The following is a 22820-nucleotide window of genomic DNA, read 5'->3' as shown; positions in this document are numbered from 1 at the left end:
CGTACTGAGCACTTTATGCGAGCACCACTCTCACTCTTTACGAAGATTAGCAACACTAAGTTGCACCGAGCACCACTCGCGCTCATTAAAAAATGCAATAATAACTCGTACTGAGCACTTTATGCGAGCACCACTAGCGCTCATTAAAAAAATCTGAAGGGTTATGTACAAGACACGACCGCCCAACGTAAACTACGTAGAACAGTTTGGTGCATTGAAGAATGTAGTCATATTTTAAGATAATTCATTCGATTACTTATGTAATCGATACCGTAGTCAGGGGTGACGTCCGAGCCCTCACCGACAGTCTGGAGGTCGGATAACAAAATCGTTCAAAAAGGTCACTTATAATTCAGTTTTATTGTTCTCAGATACATTAAATCTATTCTACAAGCATTATATGTAGTTGAAACAGTGACCCATTCTCACCCCCATTTGACCCGTTGTCTCCCCGACGACGGTACGATAACTTGAAATTTTAACTTAACTCCAAGTGGTAATAATGCTTTTCGTAATTCCAACTGTTGCATTCGACTTAGAGTAAAATTAGTAGGGATTCAGTTTCATTCCAAATTTTCGACCACTATTCTAGTTTATTTGTAGTAATATATAGGTGGAAATAGTGAAGTATGATTATTAAATAATACTATTCTGAAATAAAAATAACTCACTAGCGTTACATGGTTATGATATCCCAAGCAGCACACGTTGAGCCAATCTTGTTGCAGTAACCATATTGTGAGAGAATTCGGACATTGTATATAAGTTACTGTGATCGATGTACAATATGTTTGTTGCTGGGGGTGTATACTGGTGAGTGCGTGTACCACGATTTAGCGATTTTACGACAGATGCGAGACGATACGGCCCTGGACCTAGCAAAGAATCTCTGCTCTGGCTACGGACAAACAGGTGCCTCTGTCCAATGGTAGTCAGAGCGTCGAGTCATCACTGGTAGAAGAATGCGAGCCTTGGACCTTTGGCAGAATCTCCGCCTTCTGTTAGTTGGAGTGACGAGGAATAGTTGGCAGAGAAGGGATAGTCGTATTGTTGAGTCCGACAAAAAAGCGCGAGTCGATAAAACCCGGTTGCGCCAACTAGAAATCAACAAATAAATACTAGCCATGTACCGTTTTGACTCAAATTCCGAACATGACTCATATTGCGAACTTTAGCTTTCAAATGCTCATTTTAACTTTATTCGTGTAATTTTCTCCATAGGAGTTTGAATTCGTTTGTTATTTTGATCCTCAGTGCGGAAAACCAATGACAGTTTTAGTTTTAGGGCGCTAAAACGCCAGTGTTCGGAATATGAGTCATGTTCGGGATTTGAGTCAGAACGGTACCAAAAACCAAGCCATTCGGTTGAGATGCGCCAGAGTAGTGAACGCTGAGGACGGGAATAGGGTGTTTGTGCTATTTTACTACAATCTAACTCCCAATATCTGGCAGTGACATTATGGATAACATATTCGTGCAACCATATTATTAAGAAGAATCTTAGATCCGGGAGCTAGAAAGTAATAGTTCTATTGTAACCTATAGCCCGTTTCAATAAAGTATGCGTTCCGAAGCTATAGCCGTATACAATAAGCCACGCATGTTTGTACCCACAGAGTATCTGAAGTGCATTCAAACTTCCTGAGTTAAAATTGAATTCTTTTGATTTTGGCGCATATTTAATATTAAAAATATATTTAAAAATTTGCAGTTTATCATAAAATGGCTTACCATTTTCCTAAGTTAACTTTCTTCTTCTTCTTCTTTTTGCTTGAGGGTCAAGCTCGAAAGGGCCAGTAGCTCAGACTATATGCCCAAGTTACAGTGAGTCCAAAAAGTATTCGACTAGCTGTGTGTTTTCTAGAAAATGTGAAAGATAGAATCTAGTAAGCTCAAAAAAATAAAACTATCGATTACATTGTGTAGTAAATTAATCAATTCATCTTTATTGTTAAAAACCAAACAGAAAAATAAAACAATAATAAAAACACAGGTAACAAAACATAACAATTCATTAAATACGGGCTCAAAAAGTATTCGTCTAGTCAGATTTAGCGCGCTTTTGAAACGAAAACAGGAGTTGTAGAATGGAAATCAATATTTCGTTGGATTCCCCTGTGTATCTATTACGGGCTGTAGTTCTTGTGGCATGGAACTGACCAAATTAGCCGTAATGGGGGCGGAATATTCTTCCATTTTTCTTTCAACACTAATTTCAATTCATTGTTGTTGGAAATATGACTTTCACGAATTTCACGAAAATTTTCTCGTCCAGAACCTTCCAATGGAGTTAGATATCTGGAATCTGAGGACACGTTTTGAGTTGATTGGGGTAGTATAGAGTAGCTACAGCTTAGTACTTTGGGCTGTGTGCTTGAGGTAATTATCCCCCCGTAAGATGTATTTCCCTGTAAGCCCAATTTCCCAGCACTGGCGTTCAAATTTTCTTTCAAAATGCGGATGAACATTTTATGATACATAATTCCTTCAATAATGTGAAATTTTCCCACACCGGTTGCGCTCAAGCACCTCAGAGACCATGACGGAGCCCCCACCATGCTTTACTGCTCAAAAGAGATTCTGCGACTGTATCTCAATTTTCCTTTTCCGCCATACCAAACATCGGCCATTTGATCCAAATATGCTGTACTTGCTTTCGTCAGATAACATGACTTGATTCCGAAAGTCATCCTTCTTCCAGCGATATTTTTAGCTGAAATCGAGCTGTTTTTGATAATTTGATGGCTCACTTGAATTTTCTTCCGTGATACTCGCCCATTATACCCATACTTTTCACAGGTATTTTTGTTCGTATTGGTTCATATCTGAGCACTTCTTCTCTCCAACTCACTTGCCTATATGGGTGAACTCGTTTTTAAGGATTTTTTAATTTTCCGCACAATAAATCGCTCATCGTTATCAGTTTACCATCGCTGACGACCACTCTGTTATTTGTTTTGATAGATTTTTTTTGGCGCTGATGCGATCAATCACCAATTAAATGGTTGAATTCTTGCTACCCTTGGCCTACCCACATTTCTTGCAAAGTCATAAGTGAACTAAATATGCAGGCGTAGAATATTTTTTTTTTCATTTTGACTCATCTTTTTACTTTTCCCACCCATGGTGCTTCTATTTTCCGCGCCAAGTTCAAACAAAACAAAAACATTATTTGATCTGTCATTGAATATGGACAAAAATGTTGCTAGACATCACTAGAGTGTGCTAGTGTAACTACATGCGAATAAAACTATTATATTCGTTTTTCACTCGATTATTTTCTGAATAGACGAATACTTTTTGAGCGAGCGAAATTGACGAAATTTAGATATTCTCTACATACCAGAAAAAGCAATTGAAATTTCTATTTGTTTTTGAATAATAATCATGTGTTGATAAGTCTTCTACCAAATTTAGAAGAAAGTTTTTTGATTTCACTTCTATCACGTCAAAGTTTTACATTTTACTAAAGAATATGCAGCTAGACGAATCCTTTTTGGACCCACTGTATCTTTGAATCGAACATGTTTGTTGATCTGTATTGCGATTATCGCATTATGACATTGCATTGCCGTTGCTAACAATCGATCATCCTATCCTTGCACAAACATGCGCTTGTATGTATATCGCCGACTGCGGTCACTGCTCTGGCCCTACTTTTTGTGGCAAACTGGTGCGAAGCACCGCCCAAAAAGAAGAGCCCAAAAACCAACTACACTGAACGACGGCCGAATGAGACTAACGTTGCGAACGGGAAAAAGAGGTGCTGCCAAAATGGTCCAATACCCTACTTTAACGTTGATAATCAAATGTTTCAATATAACTGGAAAGTTGGTGGAGAGTTTCCGAGTCGATTGATATATAAATCTCAAAAATCCATCGAAAGATGAATGCGCTATTAACGTTCAAAATCTTACATGATTTCGTGACGGTCTCGGATTTGGAAATTTTCATTTGTCACCCTGTATCCGAGTCTTCCCCTTAGACGTAGTTTACGTCAAAAATTGCAACGATAACTTGTACTGAGCACTTAAAGGCTCCCCCAAACCTAAGCGATTTCATCGCCGCGACGGCGACAATTAGTCGCCGCGATTCTATCGTTGGGTCGCTGCAGGCAATACTCTATTTACGCTTCCACACCTACGGCGACAGAATCGCTGTCGCCAAGCGATAGAATCGCGTCGCGACTGTCGTGTCGCGTGTGTTTGGGGGAACCTTAATGCGAGCACCACTCGCGCTCAATAAAAAAATTTGCAACAATAACTTACTAAATTAATGATTTCGTTTGTGTTACTTCTACGGGAAGTTAAACGATTTACAATTATACGGAAATGCTAATATCATCTTCCAAACTTGGACGTACATGTTCATGATAGAATTAGAGGCGAAAGTATAGAATTGATGTGATTAATTATTTTAGAGCGTCTTAGGGGACATGCTACAAGGTTAAAAGACTATTCTTCCATTTACTTCCACTATTAACTTTTTTATGTATCAACAAGCAGATACGTATTTCTTTTCCTACTTGGAAACTTCTTCAGTGTTTGTTATCGACTCGATAACAAACACTGAAGAAGTTTCCAAGTAGGAAACGAAATACGTATCTGCTTGTTGATACATAAAAAAGTTAATAGTGGAAGTAAATGGAAGAATAGTCTTTTAACCTTATAGAATTGATAGTTCCGTTAGGATACGGCAGGCATGAAGAATGTTTTTATAGAAGTCGATTTGAAAGCGAGCGGAGGGCAATATTTGTGATGGCACATATCACTCGACCTTCCTTCCGCCAAGCTCCCGTACGAAGGGGGAGGGAAGAATATCAGTGTGGAAGCGGATATATCTCCACTGGCCAGTTAAAAAATGCAATAACAACTCGTACTGAGCACTTTATGCGAGCACCACTCGCGCTTTACGAAGATTAGCAACACTAAGTCCCACTGAGCACTTTATGCGAGCACCACTCGCGCTCAATAAAAAAATTGCAACAATAACTCGTACTGAGCACTTAATGCGAGCACCACTCGCGCTCTTTACGAAGATTAGCAACACTAAATCGCACTGAGCACCACTAACGCTCATTCTGAAATTTTGCAATAATTATTCGTACTGAACACTGCTAAGCATGTCTAAGTTGAACTATCCAACGCGTTTTATTAATTCTGGTATCAACATTGATAGCACTATCAGAAAAGTTTCATTTGTTGATCATGAAACGCTTTACACGTGTGCTTGGGGCCAATTTTTTTTAGATAAATCTTGAAGCGCAATTTTGAGGATTTAGTCGAAGAATTCATAGTTTTCTAAGCGAGCGCCTATCGATACATCGAGACGCCCAGTCAAAATAAGAACCCGAAGCACAATCACGCGAATAAAATGCAGAAATGAATCAAATGGTGCTCAAAAATAAAAAAATAAATAAAATTTAAAAAACTTTGTGGTTGCCGAATGGTTGTTGCCAAAATCGAATGTTGCCAAAACCGATGTTGCCAAAATCGAATGGAGTCTCTATTGTCTTCTACTTTAGCCTCATTCCGATATAATAATTAAAAAGTATTTATATATTTAATTTTTTATTATTTTAGGCATAATTTTCTAGAACTATTAAAATATGTTCGCATTGTTGTATTAGAATGAATACTATTTGTATTCATTATTTTTAAAGATATTTTCTAGATTTTACATACTTTGAGTAAATGAATAAATCTGTCAATCTGTATTTCTCGAAATTCGATCAAAACATTTCCACTAGTGCTGCTTTAGCATAGACAAAAAGCACAACAGTAGACGAAGTTCATTCTTGCCACCTAGAACGTCTGTTCATCGTCTTCCATTCCACCATCAAGTCAATACTTGCCCAGCAGCAGCATTGGATCGAACCCAGAATCTTCTTAGCCGTGAGCATCTTTACGCTCCGATTCTTACTATGCAAGCGTCCACGGCAACGGATGATGAATGGCGTAAACCGAGCGCTGAGTTTCCGGCCAAGAATGCGGGTGAAGCACGTCGAAAGAAAAATTATGGGAATACTTCAGGCAGGGTTCACCATCGTCGGTATGATGGAATACCTACATGAACATGGGAAGGGACGGAACCAATTTATAGTCGAAAATTTGTGCTGGCTCCATACACTTTTCGGAATGCTGGAAACGTGGCTGATCTCGGATGAGATTCTCATAAACACATAATCAAAATCAAATATGAAATCGAATTGGTAGGTGGAAAGAGCTGATGCAAAGAGCATATAGTTGTGGAACTTGAACTTTTTGTTAGCAAGCATATGCTTTCCGAATGAACGATGTACTGGAACGAGCGTACAAAACTGCACCGGCATCAGTTAGTGACTGGCCCGATAAATATTGAACAAATGTTTGTTCGGATTTCTGTTTCGAACTTTTTGTCGTTTCAGTCACAGAACGAGGTCCATCTGCATGCTCAACCAAGGGATGTCAATAATAGTCAAAAACCGTCGGCAAGAAATCGTCTCCAAATTGGACACCAGAAGTTTTGCGGCAGCAAGAGAGATACTAACATTTCTTCACGTCACGCTTTTCCTGTTATTTGCTCTGCAAGTCATTGAATCTGGCATCTGAGGAAGAGGAAAAAACGGTTCCCGCATGAATGCGAGTTAGGATTTATTTTTCGCGTCGTACATTTGAGGAATCTACCAACCGGAGTGATGTTTATGCAAATTGATCACGTATTTCTGGTGGGCGGCGACGGCAGTAAGAAATTTTAAACTTTTCTGTAACATTATTTCCGTTTTCTTGTTTCCGGATTTGGAGCGAGAGCTAACTAGCGTGAATGGATATGCCAGAAGAATCATAAGCTCTAGAATGTTGCTAGCGCTGTTAGTTTAGAAATAAATTCGAACAAAAGTGTTTTAAAAGGCTGTAAACAGAGCGTCATGACGCTACGAAAATTTCGTTTGATCATCAGCATCGATTCGATAACAACTTCTCAATCGTTTATGCAACATAATCAGATTTCATATATTTGTTACCATATATTCAATATTTTCGTTCTTTTTTAATTTTTTTTTAAATTTACTAGATTTGGAATAATTATTTAATTTATACAATTAGCTCTGAATTTTGTCTGCTCTTTTCACAATGTAATCCGCTATTGTTGAAACCCAATAGAAATGTATGCAAACTAGTTTTTGTGCTTTCAAAACTCACAACCTCGCTATTACCAGACCACTCTAATCACAGACTAACTTTACTCAGTGTCATAGAGCTTATATGCGGTTGGTACGGAAGCCACCATTTTAATAAAAAATGCTTATTTATTTCAACACTTTGCAACCATTACCAGCAACTGCTGTGTCAAACTACAGTAAAGCTATCTTCGAACTGCTTAAACTAGTCAGAGGCAGGATCTGCTTTTCCCAGAAATAAGATTACCTTCCATCTGAAATGCCGTTCCCGCGCAAGCCACTAAACACTAGCCCAGAACGGAAAATTTAAGCGAAGCTTATCCTCACACTCTCAGAGACCCAGCCAGGCGTGGGCAACCTCAGTAAGTTTCGAATGCCATCGCACCGAAGTAGTCAGCAGTGGCGCTCCGATGGTATGGAGCACATTTACTGGGTAGCCATAATGCAATATAAATGAATGTGGAAAACGTTAATGCGAGATGCATTAAAAATTAAAACCATTATATTTACGTCCGGCACTCTTGGCTATTATATGTTCTACCTACTTACTCTGTAGCGACGGTGGTCTTGCTTGGTACATGTTTACCAAAACGAGCCCGTAAAGATAAGCGTGGGAACTTTTTTTTTGTCTTGGATTTTGTTGCGTGTAAAGTGTGGTTAATGACTTTTGCCGGCAGCTGCCAAATGTCGATGAAGAATAAAATTTTTATTAATCAATTCTAATCGTATTTTGAAAGGAACACTAAAAAAGCGATGAACGGAATACATCAATTAGACAGAGGAACAAAAAATAACATTCATAAAATGGATTAAAAATCCTGTAGGGGACATACACGATTGTGCCCCCTTCGATATGAAGTCATTAGTCATAATGGTTACTAGAGTTGTCTAATTAATAAGGTTGTAAGCATATTCTGTGTCGGACAAATTTTTAGTCGATATTGGGCAAAAGATCTGTCAAATTCAGAGCTGATGTCGAGTAGCCTTTGGATATTTGGCCTTTGGATATATGTTTGGATATATTTTGTTCCAAATAAAATTTCCGTAGAAATGCTTATTGGAGTCTGACTGAAGAACAATCCAGGGATTCCTTCAGAAATTCAAAACATATTCATTGAAACCCTTCCAGACACTCCCCAGGAGCTTCCCTCAGAAATCAGTTCAAAACTTTCCCAACGATCCCCTTAGGAAGACCTTAGGACTGCCGGAAAATCCTACAACAATTCCATCAACACTTTCTAGAACATAATTATAGGAAATTCATAAGGAACCGCTCAACAAATTCTTAAAGAAATTCTTGAAAAACTTCCGACAAGAACGATAATTCCTTTAGACATTGCTCCAAGACTTTCTTCAAAAACTCCTTCAGGGATTCTCTCGAAATGTTCTCAGGAAATAAGGCCGATACAAATATTTAAACAATTATGTCTCCCCCTCGGATTTTTTAGCCCAAAAATATTTTTTGAGGGGGCAAAAAGCGTTCGGATAATTTGGTGGATTTTCAAAATATTCTTTAACAAAGGAGTTTATTTTTAATTTTTTTCATTCTAATATTTATTTTTTATTATCACCCCTTGTCCTTTCGAAGACTAGTAGGACATAATTTTAATTGAATATTTGTAAAGAACTAACTTTGGAAATTAATATAAAAATCACTTCCTCAATTCCTTCGGACATTCTTCCAAAAACTGAAAGAATTAATTTTAAGAATTACTTCAGAATATACCTCAGGAATTCCTTCGGATTTCCGAGCTGCCTCTTGGAATTCATCATGAAACTCTAAACCCATTTACGAATTCCTTTCAAAACTTTTTCATAAGCACCTTCCGCAATTCCTTCAGAAAATATTACCTAAGGAAATATTTTGGGAATTCCTTTGTAAATTTCATCGAATAAATCGTTCCGAATTTTTTTAGGTTTGGAGAATTCGCGTAGGAACTTCTTCGGAAATTGGTTTTGAAATTGCTTAGGACTTGTTGTTAGGAATTCACTTAAGAGTTTCTTAGGTTATTACACCGGAAATTCCTATGGGAACTTCCTCAGAAATATCCTAAGAAATTTCTTTAAAAAATATTTCAGGATTTCCTGAAAAAATCCTCTAAAAATCTCTTTACAACATTTTCCAGCCAATCTTCAGGAATTCCATTAAGGAATTACTTATGATATTCCTCCTTTTTTAGCAACTCCTACAGAATTTTCTTTGATTATATCCCAGGAAACTCCTTCATGAATCTCTCTGTAAATTTCTTCACAATTTCCATAGAAAGTTAAGATTCAGAATTTCTTTTAAAATTTTATAGGAATTTCCTCTAGTTTTTTTTTATTCGGAAACACCATCGGAAACTACTTTAAGAATTCTTTCAATTTTTTAAGAATTTTCCTTGGGAACAAATTTGGAAACTCCTTCAGAAATATCTTTGAAAAATCTCTTAGAGGATCTATTAAAAATGAGGGGTCAGTGACAAAAAAATATTTTTTTAGAGAAATGGGGGCAAAGTTTTGACGTAGGACTATGTCTGTGCTCTCTATATTGGGGTACACTTTACGATTGCGAAAATCGGGGACCATCACAAAAATATGATAGACTTTAAACAATAATATCTAAGCCGTTTCTCGATGGATTTTCAATGTTTTATGGACCATTCGATCAAGGATGAGTCAACGCTTCTTTGTATTTATTTGAAAATATTGATTTTTAACTATTTATTATCGATAATTGATAAAAAGTTTAGAAATAGGTAAACTAATCAATCACGTACATGCATAAAAAATAAATCATTTGCGGGTTTTGATCTAATCCTCAGTTTGAACAAGATTTTACGCAGAGCAGACGCATCAAAGCCATCGGAGCAGAGCGGACACAGCATCACGGAGGCGCTAATAACATTTTCAAAGAAAATCCATCGCATTGATGGTGGTGCTCGATGTGTTGCTGCGGATCATTCAACCTCAACGAACCAGAATTTCATATGAAGAAAAGGTCGACCATAAAAATAGCACTGTGGCGATCTTGCACCGCCAGTGCCGATGCTGAAAATTTATTACAAATTGTGGTGTCAGTTAGTTGGAAAGGAACATTGGGAAAAGAAAATTGGTTCTTCTCGGATAGTCGGATCAACTTTCTTTTGTATAAAATCAATGAAGATGCCACCTTTGTGAAAACTATTTACAGCAACTACCCATTAGTGAACGTCGCTTGGACAGACAGATGCCAAGAGATAATGTTTGGTAATATGAAGAAACTTCGTCTTGAGTCAAATTTCTGTTGTTATTCTTCGCAACAATACGCATCTTAGATAAACAACATCTCATAACCAAATTGAGAATCTTGCGAGAAAATTTCATAGGATTCTTAGAGTTTGTCATTCTCCGAACGGTCCGTTGTCTGCTGCGGAATCCCGATCAAAATGGCTCGCGCGCGTCGAAAAGCAGCTTTCTTATATCTAATGAAGAAATTCCATAAGCCCCGCCCCTTCATTAATCGTTATGAGTGCACTTTTATTTACACCCATACAGATCACAAAGGGGCGGGGCTAACGGGCTTAATTTATTGAATACTAGAAAGCTGCTGTTCGGCGCGCGCGAGCCATTTTGATCGGGATTCCGCGGAAAGAGCGGAATGAGCGGTTCGAAAAAATTTGATGCGGAGCGGACACAGCAGCACGAAGGCGTTGGTGGCAGTGGCAATGCTTAATTTTTTTTCAAATGGTGGAGGTTTAGCGAAAAATCATCAAGTGGCGGTCGGACAGTTTCAACGCAAGGTGCTGACAAGCGTTTGGATGCAGTTAGTTATTGGAAAGACGCATTGGGAAAAGAAAATGGGTTCTTCTCAGGACCAGCATTTTATGCAAAGAAAGAGTTAATTGCGAAAATGGATTATTTCAGCGGCATCGGGCTTAGCGTGGTAGCTTGGTTGCTGTTAATGATTCCATTCGTTCAAATTAATTGCATCATCTCCCTCCGCCGCGCTATCAAGTTTGCTAGTTACGACTGAGTTTTACACTTTGAAGAAAATTCATATCGGATTGTCGGATCAACCTTCTTTTGTATAAAGACCATCCTCAAAAATGGCCGAAATAAAGAAGAAATAAGCAGAATCCGAAGTGGCGTGAAACCAAACGCAAATATATTTATTTGCAACGTTTGGTTTTCGCCCGCGTTGTAAGCGTACGTGGCAAAGTAAGGATTGTGATGTCCCCGACTGAAAGCCAGTCGAGTGGCTTCAGCGGCCGATGAGTTGTTAATTCCACGGTTAGAGACCCAAAGTCCATCCAACTGGGAACAACTATTCGACTTCTTGATTTAGTTGGCCTCCGAGCAGTTTGCTCAATGTAAATAGAACGACACAAATTATTATGGCAAATACCATCAATTTCGAATAGCTACGTAGTCCTACGTCATCTTTGCGTACAACTCGATTGGGCTGCACCTTTGAGTTTTTATTATTTTTTCGCTTCATACAAATTGTATGAAAGTTCAAAATATTAATAATTTTCTATGAATTTTCACATTTTTTTATAAACATCGCGCAAACTAAAACAACATATTGCCGCAAAGCTCAAGAATCAAAGCATTTTTTGCTGCATCCAACTCAATTTTGACCAAAATGTCACTTACACCCCTCTGCTTCAACCCCCTCAAATTACTTTAATTGATTTTTCGAAAATCCCTTTCAGAAATCTTAAAATTCCTCCACACATTTGGTTGGAAATCCCTTCATGAGTCCTTTCCGATATTCCTTCAGGAATAGAGGTGTGTGCCAGTCCGAGAATTGGCGGTGGCGGCGTTTGTCAAAATAATTATTGTGATCGGCGGCCGAAAGTTATTGTAGCCGGCGGTGGCGGCGTGAAGCGGTGTGGCATTTTTTATAAGGTTAATTTTTTTTCTGCATTTTTCGGGATATTTTCAAGACATTAAAGCTTGGACCGCAATGGAACGGAACGGCGACGGTAACGGCAGGGTTTGACAGATTTATGTCAATTCCTGCTGGTACCGATACCGTTCTGTTCCATTGCATTCAGGGCCGCCTAATGGGAAACTCTTTTGAATTTCGCCGGAGGAAATTGATGTACTTCCCCAGCAGATTGTGTGAGATTGTCCAGGTTGTTTTTTTTTTTCTAAAATACTCATTTGGTTATTATTTTCGGATTTCCCACAAGAACCACTTGAAAGTTTTAGGAATTTTTCGGAATTTCCAAGGGAAGTTCTATGGAAAATTGGTTGGAATTCATGTGCATGAGAAGCACACACTCAGTTTTTAATTCAAAATAAAAACTGATATCCCGGCAAAAACAGCGTTTGCTAGCTGATTTTCAGCAAATTATTTACTGATTTTTAGCAACTTTGACAGAAATCTTGATAGAAAATGTTTGCTGGGGCTCGGTTGTGCGAATCTTGATAAAAGTTGAGCAAATTGCTGATATAGGCCAGGAGACCAGGAGTCTACGTAGACTTTTTATTTAATTTTTTTCTGAAATACAATTAATAATAAGAAAATTTTTCCAGAAAAATCTAATGGATTTCACTGAAGTAAAAGTCTGAATTTCAGCATTGAACTATCTTGCATTACCACCGGAAATTCATCTTTGTTAAGTAGGAACATTCTTCTAAGTTTTCTACAAATATTTCGAAAACTTTTCGATATTTCCACTTAAAATTCTTTGGAGATTCTACGGAAAAAAATGTGAATCCTACAGAAACTTCATTGGGAATGGAAAAATAAATTCTTTAGGTTTTTGACGGCAATTTATTTTGATTATAAACATCCAAAGGAACTTCTTTTAAATATCCACGGGACTATCTTTGGTATTTGCAAACATTTTTTTTCGAAATATCCGCGAGAAACCCTTCGAAATTTTCGCAAAAGAAAAATTAATTCGTGAAATTACCCGAGAAATTCTTCTGAATATTTTGAGAATTTCAACGAGAATTTCAACTCTTTGGAATCTTCGTGGGAATTGTCATTGAAAATTCTTTGAAAAAGAAAATTGAAAATTTCCACGGGAGTTCTTTGTCCCATAAAAAGATCTTCGTAATTTCCACAGGAAAGCCTTTCTAGTTTTCTTGGGAAATTATCTTTAATTTTAACGAGATATTTACCAAAATTTACATTCGGAATTCTTCAGAATTTCCACCAAATTTTCTGTTTTGTTCAATCAAAGTTAATTGCCTATTTCCGGGGATTAAACCACCCGACTTGGACGTTAATTTACAATGTTATGAAACTCATATGTGGATATGTACGTTATGTGGAAGATATTGATTTGGAAAATATATTGGAGGTAACCACTTTCCCTTCGATGGGACTCGAACTGTAGGGTCATGGGTTCGAGTCCCATCGAAGGGAAAGTGGTTACCTCCAATACATTTTCCAAATCAATATCTTCCACATAACGTACATATCCACATATGAGTTTCATAACATTGTAAATTTCTGTTTTGTTTTTTTAAATTTGATTTTTGTTGCTATATTTTTAAACTAAAATGGATTTGAATAACTGAACGTGATTGATCTCCATATTATTCGGTAATGCGTCATTGAGCGTATGAGCGCATGCCATTTTTTTGAATTTTTGGAAAAATCTACGTAGACTTCAAGAAGTCGTTTGGCCGAAAATCATTCAACGGAAAACCGTATTGCAATTGGGTGAAGATAACGTTTGGGGGAAACAGTCATTCATAGAAAACGGTTCGGCCGAAAATTTCATTTGTCCAAAGCAACATACGGCCGAACTGATAATTTGGCCGAAAAGCCGTTTGCTACAACAAATCGTTTGGCCGAATAATCAGGACGAATATGCCGTTTGGCTGAAATGGTCGTTTGAAAGAAAGGCCCATTCGGCAGAAAATGTTGCGATGAAATGACCTTTTCGGTCAAAGCACCATTTCGATAAATGGTATTTTCGGTCAAATGTCGTATTTGGTCAAACTACTTTTTCGGCCAAATGTCCACTTCGGCCATATGTCTATTCCGGCTAAATGACATAATGTACCTCGGGCCAAGTGAAAACACGGGGAAAGTGGGTACTATGGCTGCCGATGAATCAATGAACATTTTTAATGGTAACAATGTTCTTGAAAGTTGGAACAGAAATATCCACAAACTCACCCGCAACAAGAATTTTTGGCACCAAAACCATTTGAAGCACCATACTAACGCTACTGCTTGATCATGACTTTTACCGAGAAAAGCTTATAATTTTATTTTAATTTAGTGGATTTTCTACAAAATAGTTGCTTCATATGTTTTACACAAAATGGTTGTTTTTTTTAAGGCAGTGAATATTCTGGGCAAATAAATAATCGTGTGATATCGAAAACGATTTAAAAGGTTTCATTTATTGTTGCCAAAGTCTGCAAGTTTCACTTGTTTTTTTGCATACTTGGGACAAGTGAGACACATTTGAACAACATTTTATTAGATCCATTTTAACTGTTTTTAGATTGTTGTCCAGTGGAAAATTACTTCAACACTTAGATGTATATCATTTGGTTCTGAATCAGATGGAGTTTTGTATCGTTGTTTTGTTGTTAAAAAGTATTGTACATTTAATTAGCACATGTGTATTTTACACTCAGAAAATTATCTCTTTATTAGGTAAATTTATTTCTGTCTGCATCAATAACTTTTGTGATTGAATAAATGACTTCCGCAGTATTTACGCTTTAACAACGGAGGTCGTTAGACCAATACCTTGTTTTATAAATATGGGATAACAATTTTACTAGCATAGCGTTTTTTAGGTCTCACTTGCCCCGGGGTACCTTATAGGTTTTGTCCCAGTGGTTTGTTCGACAAAATGCCATATTCGCCCGAACACTTTTTAGTGTTGTGGCCTTAAGCCAAATGGCCCTTCCCATAGTTTGGCCGGACGTCACATGGCAAAACAGCTATTAATTCGAGTACTACTGGCTGAACAACACCCCGGGCAGGAGCCATGAACAGAATAACAAAACAAGATATGGACTTGATAGATATAAGAGATAAAAGAACAGGCAACAATATTAAAAAGCTTTACGGCGAACCCAGTATCCAGAAGGTAGCTAAAGCTGGAAGGATATGATGGGCAGGACATGTTGCAAGAATGCCGGACAGCAACCCTACAAAGATGGTGTTCGTTTCCGATCCGGCAGGGACGAGACGACGTGGAGTGCAGCGAGCGAGATGGGCAGACCAGGTGCAGAACGACTTGGCGAGCGTGGGACGTATTCGAGGATGGAGAGATGCGGCCTCGAACCGTGTATTGTGGCGTCAAATTTTTGATTCAGTGTTATCTGTTTAGATGTAGACTAAATAAATGAAATGAATGAAGTCTGTTGGGGAGATTTTCGGGGTCTTTTGAGCCTCACACACCTGTGCTTTCTGGTGGAGATATGCTAAAAGCTAAACATATTTTATTAGCATCATTCAAGAAAAATAACTTTAAATCTACTCACATTGGTCACCCTATTACTACCAATATGTTCTTCCAATGCCTCGCCGTGAACGTAATAATACAAATCGTAGCCCTACATAAATATCCAAATTCAGTACATATCACTATAATCGAATTCAATACTCACGGATAATGGGATACAAATCCAATTTAACGCAATAAGCTACTTCACACTTCCTAAACCGTACAATTTCAATTTCGTGTTAATTTCGTCCCTTCTTTCTATCTACTTTCAATCAAAACAAATCTGATCATTGTTTCCCTCTCATAAGTTCATACACTAACCACCGCGGTGACCGGGTTGCCAAAAATCCATCCCGTTACACCGCCTAGATGGGTTCGGCATTATCCACCGTAACACTTCCCCGACCCGTAAGGCTGGTTCAGCGGCTAAACAGCTACTAATCAGCTTTACCACCTTCTATATCCAGTCGCGCAATCTTCGCCACCGGTCGCCGCATAAGACCGGCTGTCGTCTGCACTACAGCGTCACGTACTCTTCCATCACGTCCTTCGCTGACCTCCACTACTCTTCCACGTAGCCATCCGTTACGCACCTTCTCTTCAACTACGATCACTAAATCCCCTACTCCTATCGGCTTCACTTCTTCAAACCACTTGGTCCGCCGTGCAATAGTCGGCAGGTACTTCCGTATCCATCTTCTCCAAAACTGGTCTACCATGGACCGGCAGAGTTGCCAGTCTGCTCTGCTGACCATCCTTGGATCTTCCGGCATCTTCGGTGGTTGCACCACTCCAGTAGAACTCAACAGGATAAAATGGTTCGGCGTAAGGGCCTCCTGCTGTTCGCTTTCCAAAGGAATAAACGTCAGTGGCCTGGAATTAACAACGCTCTCGGCCTCTACGGCAAATGTAGCTAACGCCTCTTCCTTCGGGATTTCACTAGTTTTGATTGCTGCCATCGCCGTTTTAACAGACCTAACCAATCGTTCCCAAGAACCACCCATGTGTGGCGCAGCCGGCGGATTGAACACCCAGCGTGTAGTCGTGTTCGTAAACGTTTCGGCAAGCCGCCCGTTCATCGCGGACATCTCCTTACGCAGTTCATTATTCGCCCCCACAAAGTTCGTTCCTCTATCGCTGCGGATCTCTACTGGCGAGCCCCTGCGACCGATAAACCGTCGCACAGCTTGCTTGCAAGACTCGGTAGAAAGCGAATGGGCTATCTCCAGATGAACGGCACGCGTGGTAAGGCAAGTAAACAATGCTATCCATCTCTTCACCGTGCTCCTGTTTACCCGAACTGCGATCGGTCCGAAGTAGTCGAGGCCCACGTAAGAAAATGGACGCTCGTACGGTTTTAGTCTCGCCGCAGGAAGTGGAGCCATTCGGGGAACTTCTGGAACCGCCTTCTTCACTTTGCACTCATGACAAGATTTTGCCGCCTTGCGCACCTGAGCACGGAGGGCCGGCACATGGAAGCGTTGTCTCACTTCATTCACTACCGTCTCCCCGTTTGCGTGTAGGAATCTCCGATGATACCATTGTAGTAGCAGTCGGGTCACTAAGTGTTCCTTCGGAAGGATTATCGGAAATCTGGTATCATGTGACACGAACGTCGCAGCGGAGATTCTGGATTCCGACCGAAGCACTCCGTCGTCGTCTATGTACGGCGTCAAATTTCGGATCTTACTCGTACGCTCCAAACTTGCTGAACTCGGCATCATCTGCTGATTTCGCTCCTTGTGTAAGACGGCTACTTCGTCGGAATATTGCTCGCTTTGCACCATGCGGAATATAACCAGCTCCGCTAGCACCAGCTCTTGCTGTGTCAACGGTCCAGCCGTCGTCGCCTGCTTCTTCACCTTTTTCCGTAGATTTTGGGAAAATCGGAGAGCAAATGCCACAGAACGTAGTAAACGTGTCCAATTGGAGAAGCGCGCCCAGTCGATCACCAAATCCACAGTCGTCTCCGTATGCACGAGACATGACCGCAACTCTTCCTCCGTCGTCTGTTTTGACGGCTTCACTTCATTGGGCCATTTGTCTTCCGGCAAACACAAGAAAGCTGGTCCTCTAAACCATAAGCCACTAGGAGATAAGCAGGGACCTTTTCCCCACTTAGTGGCCAAATCGGCCGGTTTTCCTTTGTCGGCACCCATCGCCATTGCTCAACGTCCGACTTAGATAGTATTTCACCCACGCGACATGCGACGAACTGTCGATAGTTCCTATGATCTGCATTTATCCATGCCAGCACAGTCTTGGAGTCACTCCATAAAACCGCTTTGTCGATTTTTAGCGAATGCCCGTTCCGAGTGGATTTCAGGAACCGTACTCCAATCGTTGCAGCCATCAGTTCGAGTCGTGGGATCGATACTGTATTCAGAGGCGCTACTTTTGATTTCCCTCCAACTAACGCTAGCTCTACTCCACCTGGAAACTCCGCCCGGAAATACGCTACGCATGCGTACGCTTCTTCACTGGCATCGACGAAAATGTGCAGTTGCAGCTCGATAAGATCTACGAGCGCATGATGCGGAAAATAACAGCGAGGTACTCGAACTTCTCCGAGGTGTTGAAACAAGTCTGTCCAGCGCGTCCAATTTTCCTTCAGTGCTATCGGTATCTGCTGATCCCAATCGGTCTTCGCTCTCCATAGCTTCTGGATTAGAATTTTTCCGTGAACAAGGTAGAAGCATAATAACCCGGCTGGGTCGAACGGACTCATCACGACGCGCAATGCTTGCCGCTTCGTAGGATGCTGCGTTTCAATCGCTAGCTTCGTCGAAAAGGTGAACACGTCTTCCTCCGGTTTCCAAAACATGCCTAGCACTCGTTCTGTAGCGCTTCTGCTGTCTAACTGGAGACTCTTTTGAATTGCTGTATCGTTCTCCCCGACCCGTTCAAGAACCTCTTTGGAATTTGACAGCCAATTTCGCAAGTGGAATCCCCGAGGGAGTGAACATGCCTGACTTCCAATGCTATCTTCACTGCTTCCTCGATCGTGTCCGCGCTGTCGAGATAATCATCCACGTAGTGCTTCCGTACTATGGCATCAGCCGCTTTCGGATACTTCAACGAATGCTCCTTGGCGTTTCGGTTCTTAACAAACTGTGCCGAACAGGGTGAACATGCTGCTCCGAACGTCGCGACATCCATAAGGTACACGTCCGGCGATTTAGTTGAATCTTCTCTCCATAGCAAACGTTGAGAGTGGCGATCTTCCGGCCGAATCTGAATTTGATGGAACATTTCCTTCAGATCGGCGCAGAGAGCGATTCGTTTTTCTCGAAATCCGAAGAGGACATCCAATAGCGTGTTCAGTAGGTCCGGTCCTTTTAAGAGCATCGTGTTTAGCGAGATGCCGTCTACTTTAGCCGCTGCGTCGCAAAATATTCGAATTTTCGAAGGTTTTTAGGATTAATAGCGATTCCTAGCGGTAGATACCACGTCCGCTTCGGATCTGCTCCCTCGAGCTCCCTCGGGGTCGCTTTTATGAACGTAACCCTTTGCCTGATATTCGGACCACTGCTGCAGAACACTTTCGCCAACCACTGGGTCTCTACTAATACGCCGCTCCAAACATTTCAGTCGTCGAACCGCCATTGCGTAACTGTCCGGGAACTCAAAACATTCGTACTTCCATAACAGTCCGGTCTCGAACCGTTGCCCTACTCGTTTCGTGGTATTTTCCAGTATCTGCTTCGCTCGTCGCACTTCCTCCGACTCCGGATATGCCACAATGTCGACCCCAGACTTTCTACCGCAAAGTACTGCTTCAATAGATCCTGCAGCGTCTTCTCGTCATCCCGGCATTCACAAATATGGAAGCTGTGCGCGTGAGTAACACCTCCGATTTGGGATCCGTGGACGGTCCACCGAGTCGCGATTTAGCTGCGATAGGTTCTCTTGGCTGGCCTTCCTGAACCTTCAGCATCGCTGTAACATTCGCGTTGTCGTTTCCGATGAGGATTCGAGGCAGAGAGTTTTCGTATCCTTTAATCGGCAATCCCTGTAAGTACGGAAATACTTGCGCTAACTCCGAGTAACGCAATGATTGTCGTGGCAAATCCAGCTTGCGTACCGTCCGTACGTCTCTCAAGGGAAATCTAGCTTCGCCGCCTTCGCCTGATATTTCTAATGCAACTTGCTGTGAATTCGCTTCGACTCGTTTTACGTTGGCAGTCCACTGCAGACACAGCGGCAGCGTTTCACCAGTCACTCCCAGCTCCTTCGCGATCTCCTCGTCCACCAAGGTCTTTGCCGATCCGTCGTCCAGAAACGCGTAGGCTGTCACAGACCGATCATTGCCGTGCAGCTCCACCAGAATAATACGAAATAGTGCCGCTTTCCCAACAAAGTGGTGGTTGGTAATCGCGCTAGACGGGCCTGGTTTCGATTCCATTTCCTCTTGCTTACTTTCGCTTATCCCCTGCTTCGAATGCAAGAGGGAATGATGCCGAAGCTGACATCCATCGATCTCGCACTTCTGCCGAATTCTGCACGGACGCTTGCCATGCAAACCCAAGCAGATACGACACAATCCCAGAAGTTCCGTGAGTTTCCAACGCTCGTCCAACCTTTTCCTCGTAAAAACGGTACAGTTTTTCACTCGATGATTAGGGTCCTTACAGATTAGGCACAGGGGGCACGATGACTCCGTCTTGTCTTTGCAGATGACATCTTCTTCCCGCGGCACTTTAGTTGCCTCTTCAGTGGAATGCGCGCCACAGAAATTCCTATCTTTGTTACCCTTCTCTCCGCGTTGCTGCAACTGTTGTGGCTGCTTCGGTTCGCAGTGTAGAGTTACGTCCGTCGCTGCTCTCACCAAGGTTGCCATGTATTGCGAGAATGACAGTATATTCACGACCGTACACCGTTGTTTATACAGTGACCAGTCTAGCTTCATGCTAGCGGGTAGCTTGTCCACTAACTCGAACAGCAGCATCGGGTTATCGAGGTGGGCTTGGTGTCCTCCTGCCACTAGGTGATCGCTGAGGCTTTGCACCGCCATCCCATATCCAATCAAAGTCTCCAACCGATCCTGCTTCGGAGCCGGAGTTCCACGTACTTTCTGCAGCAGCGTGTATATTAGCAGCTCCGGTCTACCGTAAAGCGTTTCAAGTGTAGCAATCGAGGATGGGAGCAGTAAACGACTGCGCACCGCTTCAAAAGCATTCCTTTTCAAGCACCTTTTGGAACCTAGCCAGATTCTCCGCATCTGAGTACCCACACGCGTCGGTAAAGTTGATAAACGAGCTGATGAACAGATGCCAGTCTTCGGGGTTTCCAGTGAATGTCAGCAGATCCTTGGATATTACCTGCCAGGCTGCGATTTGTTGTGGACTTAGACCCCAGCCATTCAACCTGCCGCTCGATGCAGGGCCCCTATTTAGATCCAGTATTGGTTGCCTCGCTAAGTTTGACATCCTCTCCCCATGGTATCGTTTCCGACTGAAGAATCGCCGGCGGCAGTTCTTGATGACTACTAGGCAATGGCTCGAACCGTTTTGACAAAAGCCCTTCCCTAACGGGCGGATTTGCAGCCACTCTGTTAGAAGTACCATCATGATTTACACTATCAATCGCGATCAAATCGTTTCGCGCATGGTTCGACATCGTAAGTCCACTTATAATTTGACTGGAGATAGGCGGGGAGTTCGTAATGTTATTGTTATTGAGATTATTCAGAGAACTATCTAGAAGGGGAGGTGGAGAAACGAATTCAAGAGAGTATCTTTTGTTCCCGCTCACAATAGGTGAGGAAGACACAGGGGGAGCAACGGGCAATATTGACTTTCTAATAGCGCCTGTATGTTTAACGACCTCTGATGTTCTCCCTATCATACCTCCTAACGGAACTGCCCTAGCACTATCTTCAAGATTAATACCTGCTAACGCCCTGTCCAAAATGACTCCAGTCGGCTGCAAATCGCCGCCCTGACTTTCTTCTATTCTGGACGTCGTCGTGGTTTCAATCGGAATGCCGGTATCCGTTTTGTTCGGTGTAGTCACACCGATCGTCGAGCTTAGAACATCATTCTGCTTCCTCTGCCAATCCTCCACTTTCCTGCGAGAGTTGCGCTCCGAGAGCTCGCTCCGTGTATCGCTTCCATCGTCCGACACCATCTCTTCCCGCAACTGGAAACGACTTCTCAAGCATTTCTTCTTCCAACTGCAGCTTCTTGTTCTCTAATTCCAAACGCTTCAGAGCTAGAGCTTTCTGCGCCTCCAGCTTGTCTAGTTGTAGTTGTGCTCTCTTCGCTCGAGCACTGGAACTGGTCCTGCCGGATGAACTAACCGATTTATACGACTTGCTGTCGGGATTTTCCACGACCGTAGGAATGACCAGCGAAGGCTGCTGGCAATTCGGACAAGTGAATGTTCTGTCCGGCTCCGCGATGCTGTCGTTGACACCAACGCACTCAAAATGCCACCAAGTTTTGCAGCCGCCGCAGCTAACCATCCTTTCCGTGTCCTTTTCCGTACATAATTGGCAGTGAGATTCACTGCCAGTCTCTGCGACCTTCGCACTGCGAGTACTCATAGGCATATTTAACATTGAACCACAATCTTTTAGATTTGTTGGGGAGATTTTCGGGGTCTTTTGAGCCTCACACACCTGTGCTTTCTGGTGGAGATATGCTAAAAGCTAAACATATTTTATTAGCATCATTCAAGAAAAATAACTTTAAATCTACTCACATTGGTCACCCTATTACTACCAATATGTTCTTCCAATGCCTCGCCGTGAACGTAATAATACAAATCGTAGCCCTACATAAATATCCAAATTCAGTACATATCACTATAATCGAATTCAATACTCACGGATAATGGGATACAAATCCAATTTAACGCAATAAGCTACTTCACACTTCCTAAACCGTACAATTTCAATTTCGTGTTAATTTCGTCCCTTCTTTCTATCTACTTTCAATCAAAACAAATCTGATCATTGTTTCCCTCTCATAAGTTCATACACTAACCACCGCGGTGACCGGGTTGCCAAAAATCCATCCCGTTACACCGCCTAGATGGGTTCGGCATTATCCACCGTAACAAAGTCCGTTTGACCGAATTGAACGTTTTTCCGAAACGGTTATTAGGCCGAAAATGGATTTATTGAAAATGGCATTTGGCCGAAAGCGAAAAACAGTCAAAGGGTCTTAACTGGAAATGTGAACGAAAAAGTGTTTTGCTCCAACGGGTCATTTTGCGGAAAATGCCGTTTGGATGAAAAAATCGCTCAACCGAATAGATCA

General features: G+C 41.4%; 1 protein-coding gene and 1 long non-coding RNA gene across 2 annotated transcripts; both read right to left on the bottom strand.

Moving 5' to 3' along the window:
• Positions 1–16072: 16072 nt before the first annotated feature.
• LOC134223053 (uncharacterized) lies at positions 16073–17720 on the bottom strand. Its single transcript, XM_062702190.1, has 2 exons — positions 16164–17720; positions 16073–16117 (listed from the first exon to the last, which is right to left on the bottom strand). The coding sequence occupies exons 1-2, from the start codon at positions 17718–17720 to the stop codon at positions 16073–16075; spliced, it is 1602 nt and encodes a 533-aa protein (XP_062558174.1).
• Positions 17721–21776: 4056 nt separating this feature from the next.
• On the bottom strand, positions 21777–22506 carry LOC134224112 (uncharacterized). The gene is made up of 3 exons (XR_009982847.1): positions 22387–22506; positions 22261–22332; positions 21777–22207 (listed from the first exon to the last, which is right to left on the bottom strand). It is a non-coding gene; the product is annotated as an uncharacterized LOC134224112 (long non-coding RNA).
• Between the last annotated feature and the right edge of the window lie 314 nt (positions 22507–22820).

The sequence above is a fragment of the Armigeres subalbatus genome, chromosome 3 (genome assembly GCF_024139115.2).
Source record: "Armigeres subalbatus isolate Guangzhou_Male chromosome 3, GZ_Asu_2, whole genome shotgun sequence".
Classification (NCBI taxonomy): Eukaryota; Metazoa; Arthropoda; class Insecta; order Diptera; family Culicidae; genus Armigeres; species Armigeres subalbatus.
This window is presented reverse-complemented; position numbering and strand designations above follow the sequence as displayed.

Bases quoted from the DNA above. Each gene is read 5' to 3' on its own strand.
- LOC134223053 (XM_062702190.1), bottom strand. From the start codon at position 17,720: ATGGCGATGGGTGCCGACAAAGGAAAACCGGCCGATTTGGCCACTAAG. The intron at 16,118-16,163 runs GTAGTTGAAGAG...GTGGAAGAGTAG, and splicing joins GAGTAGGGGATTTAGTGATC to TGGAGGTCAGCGAAGGACGT.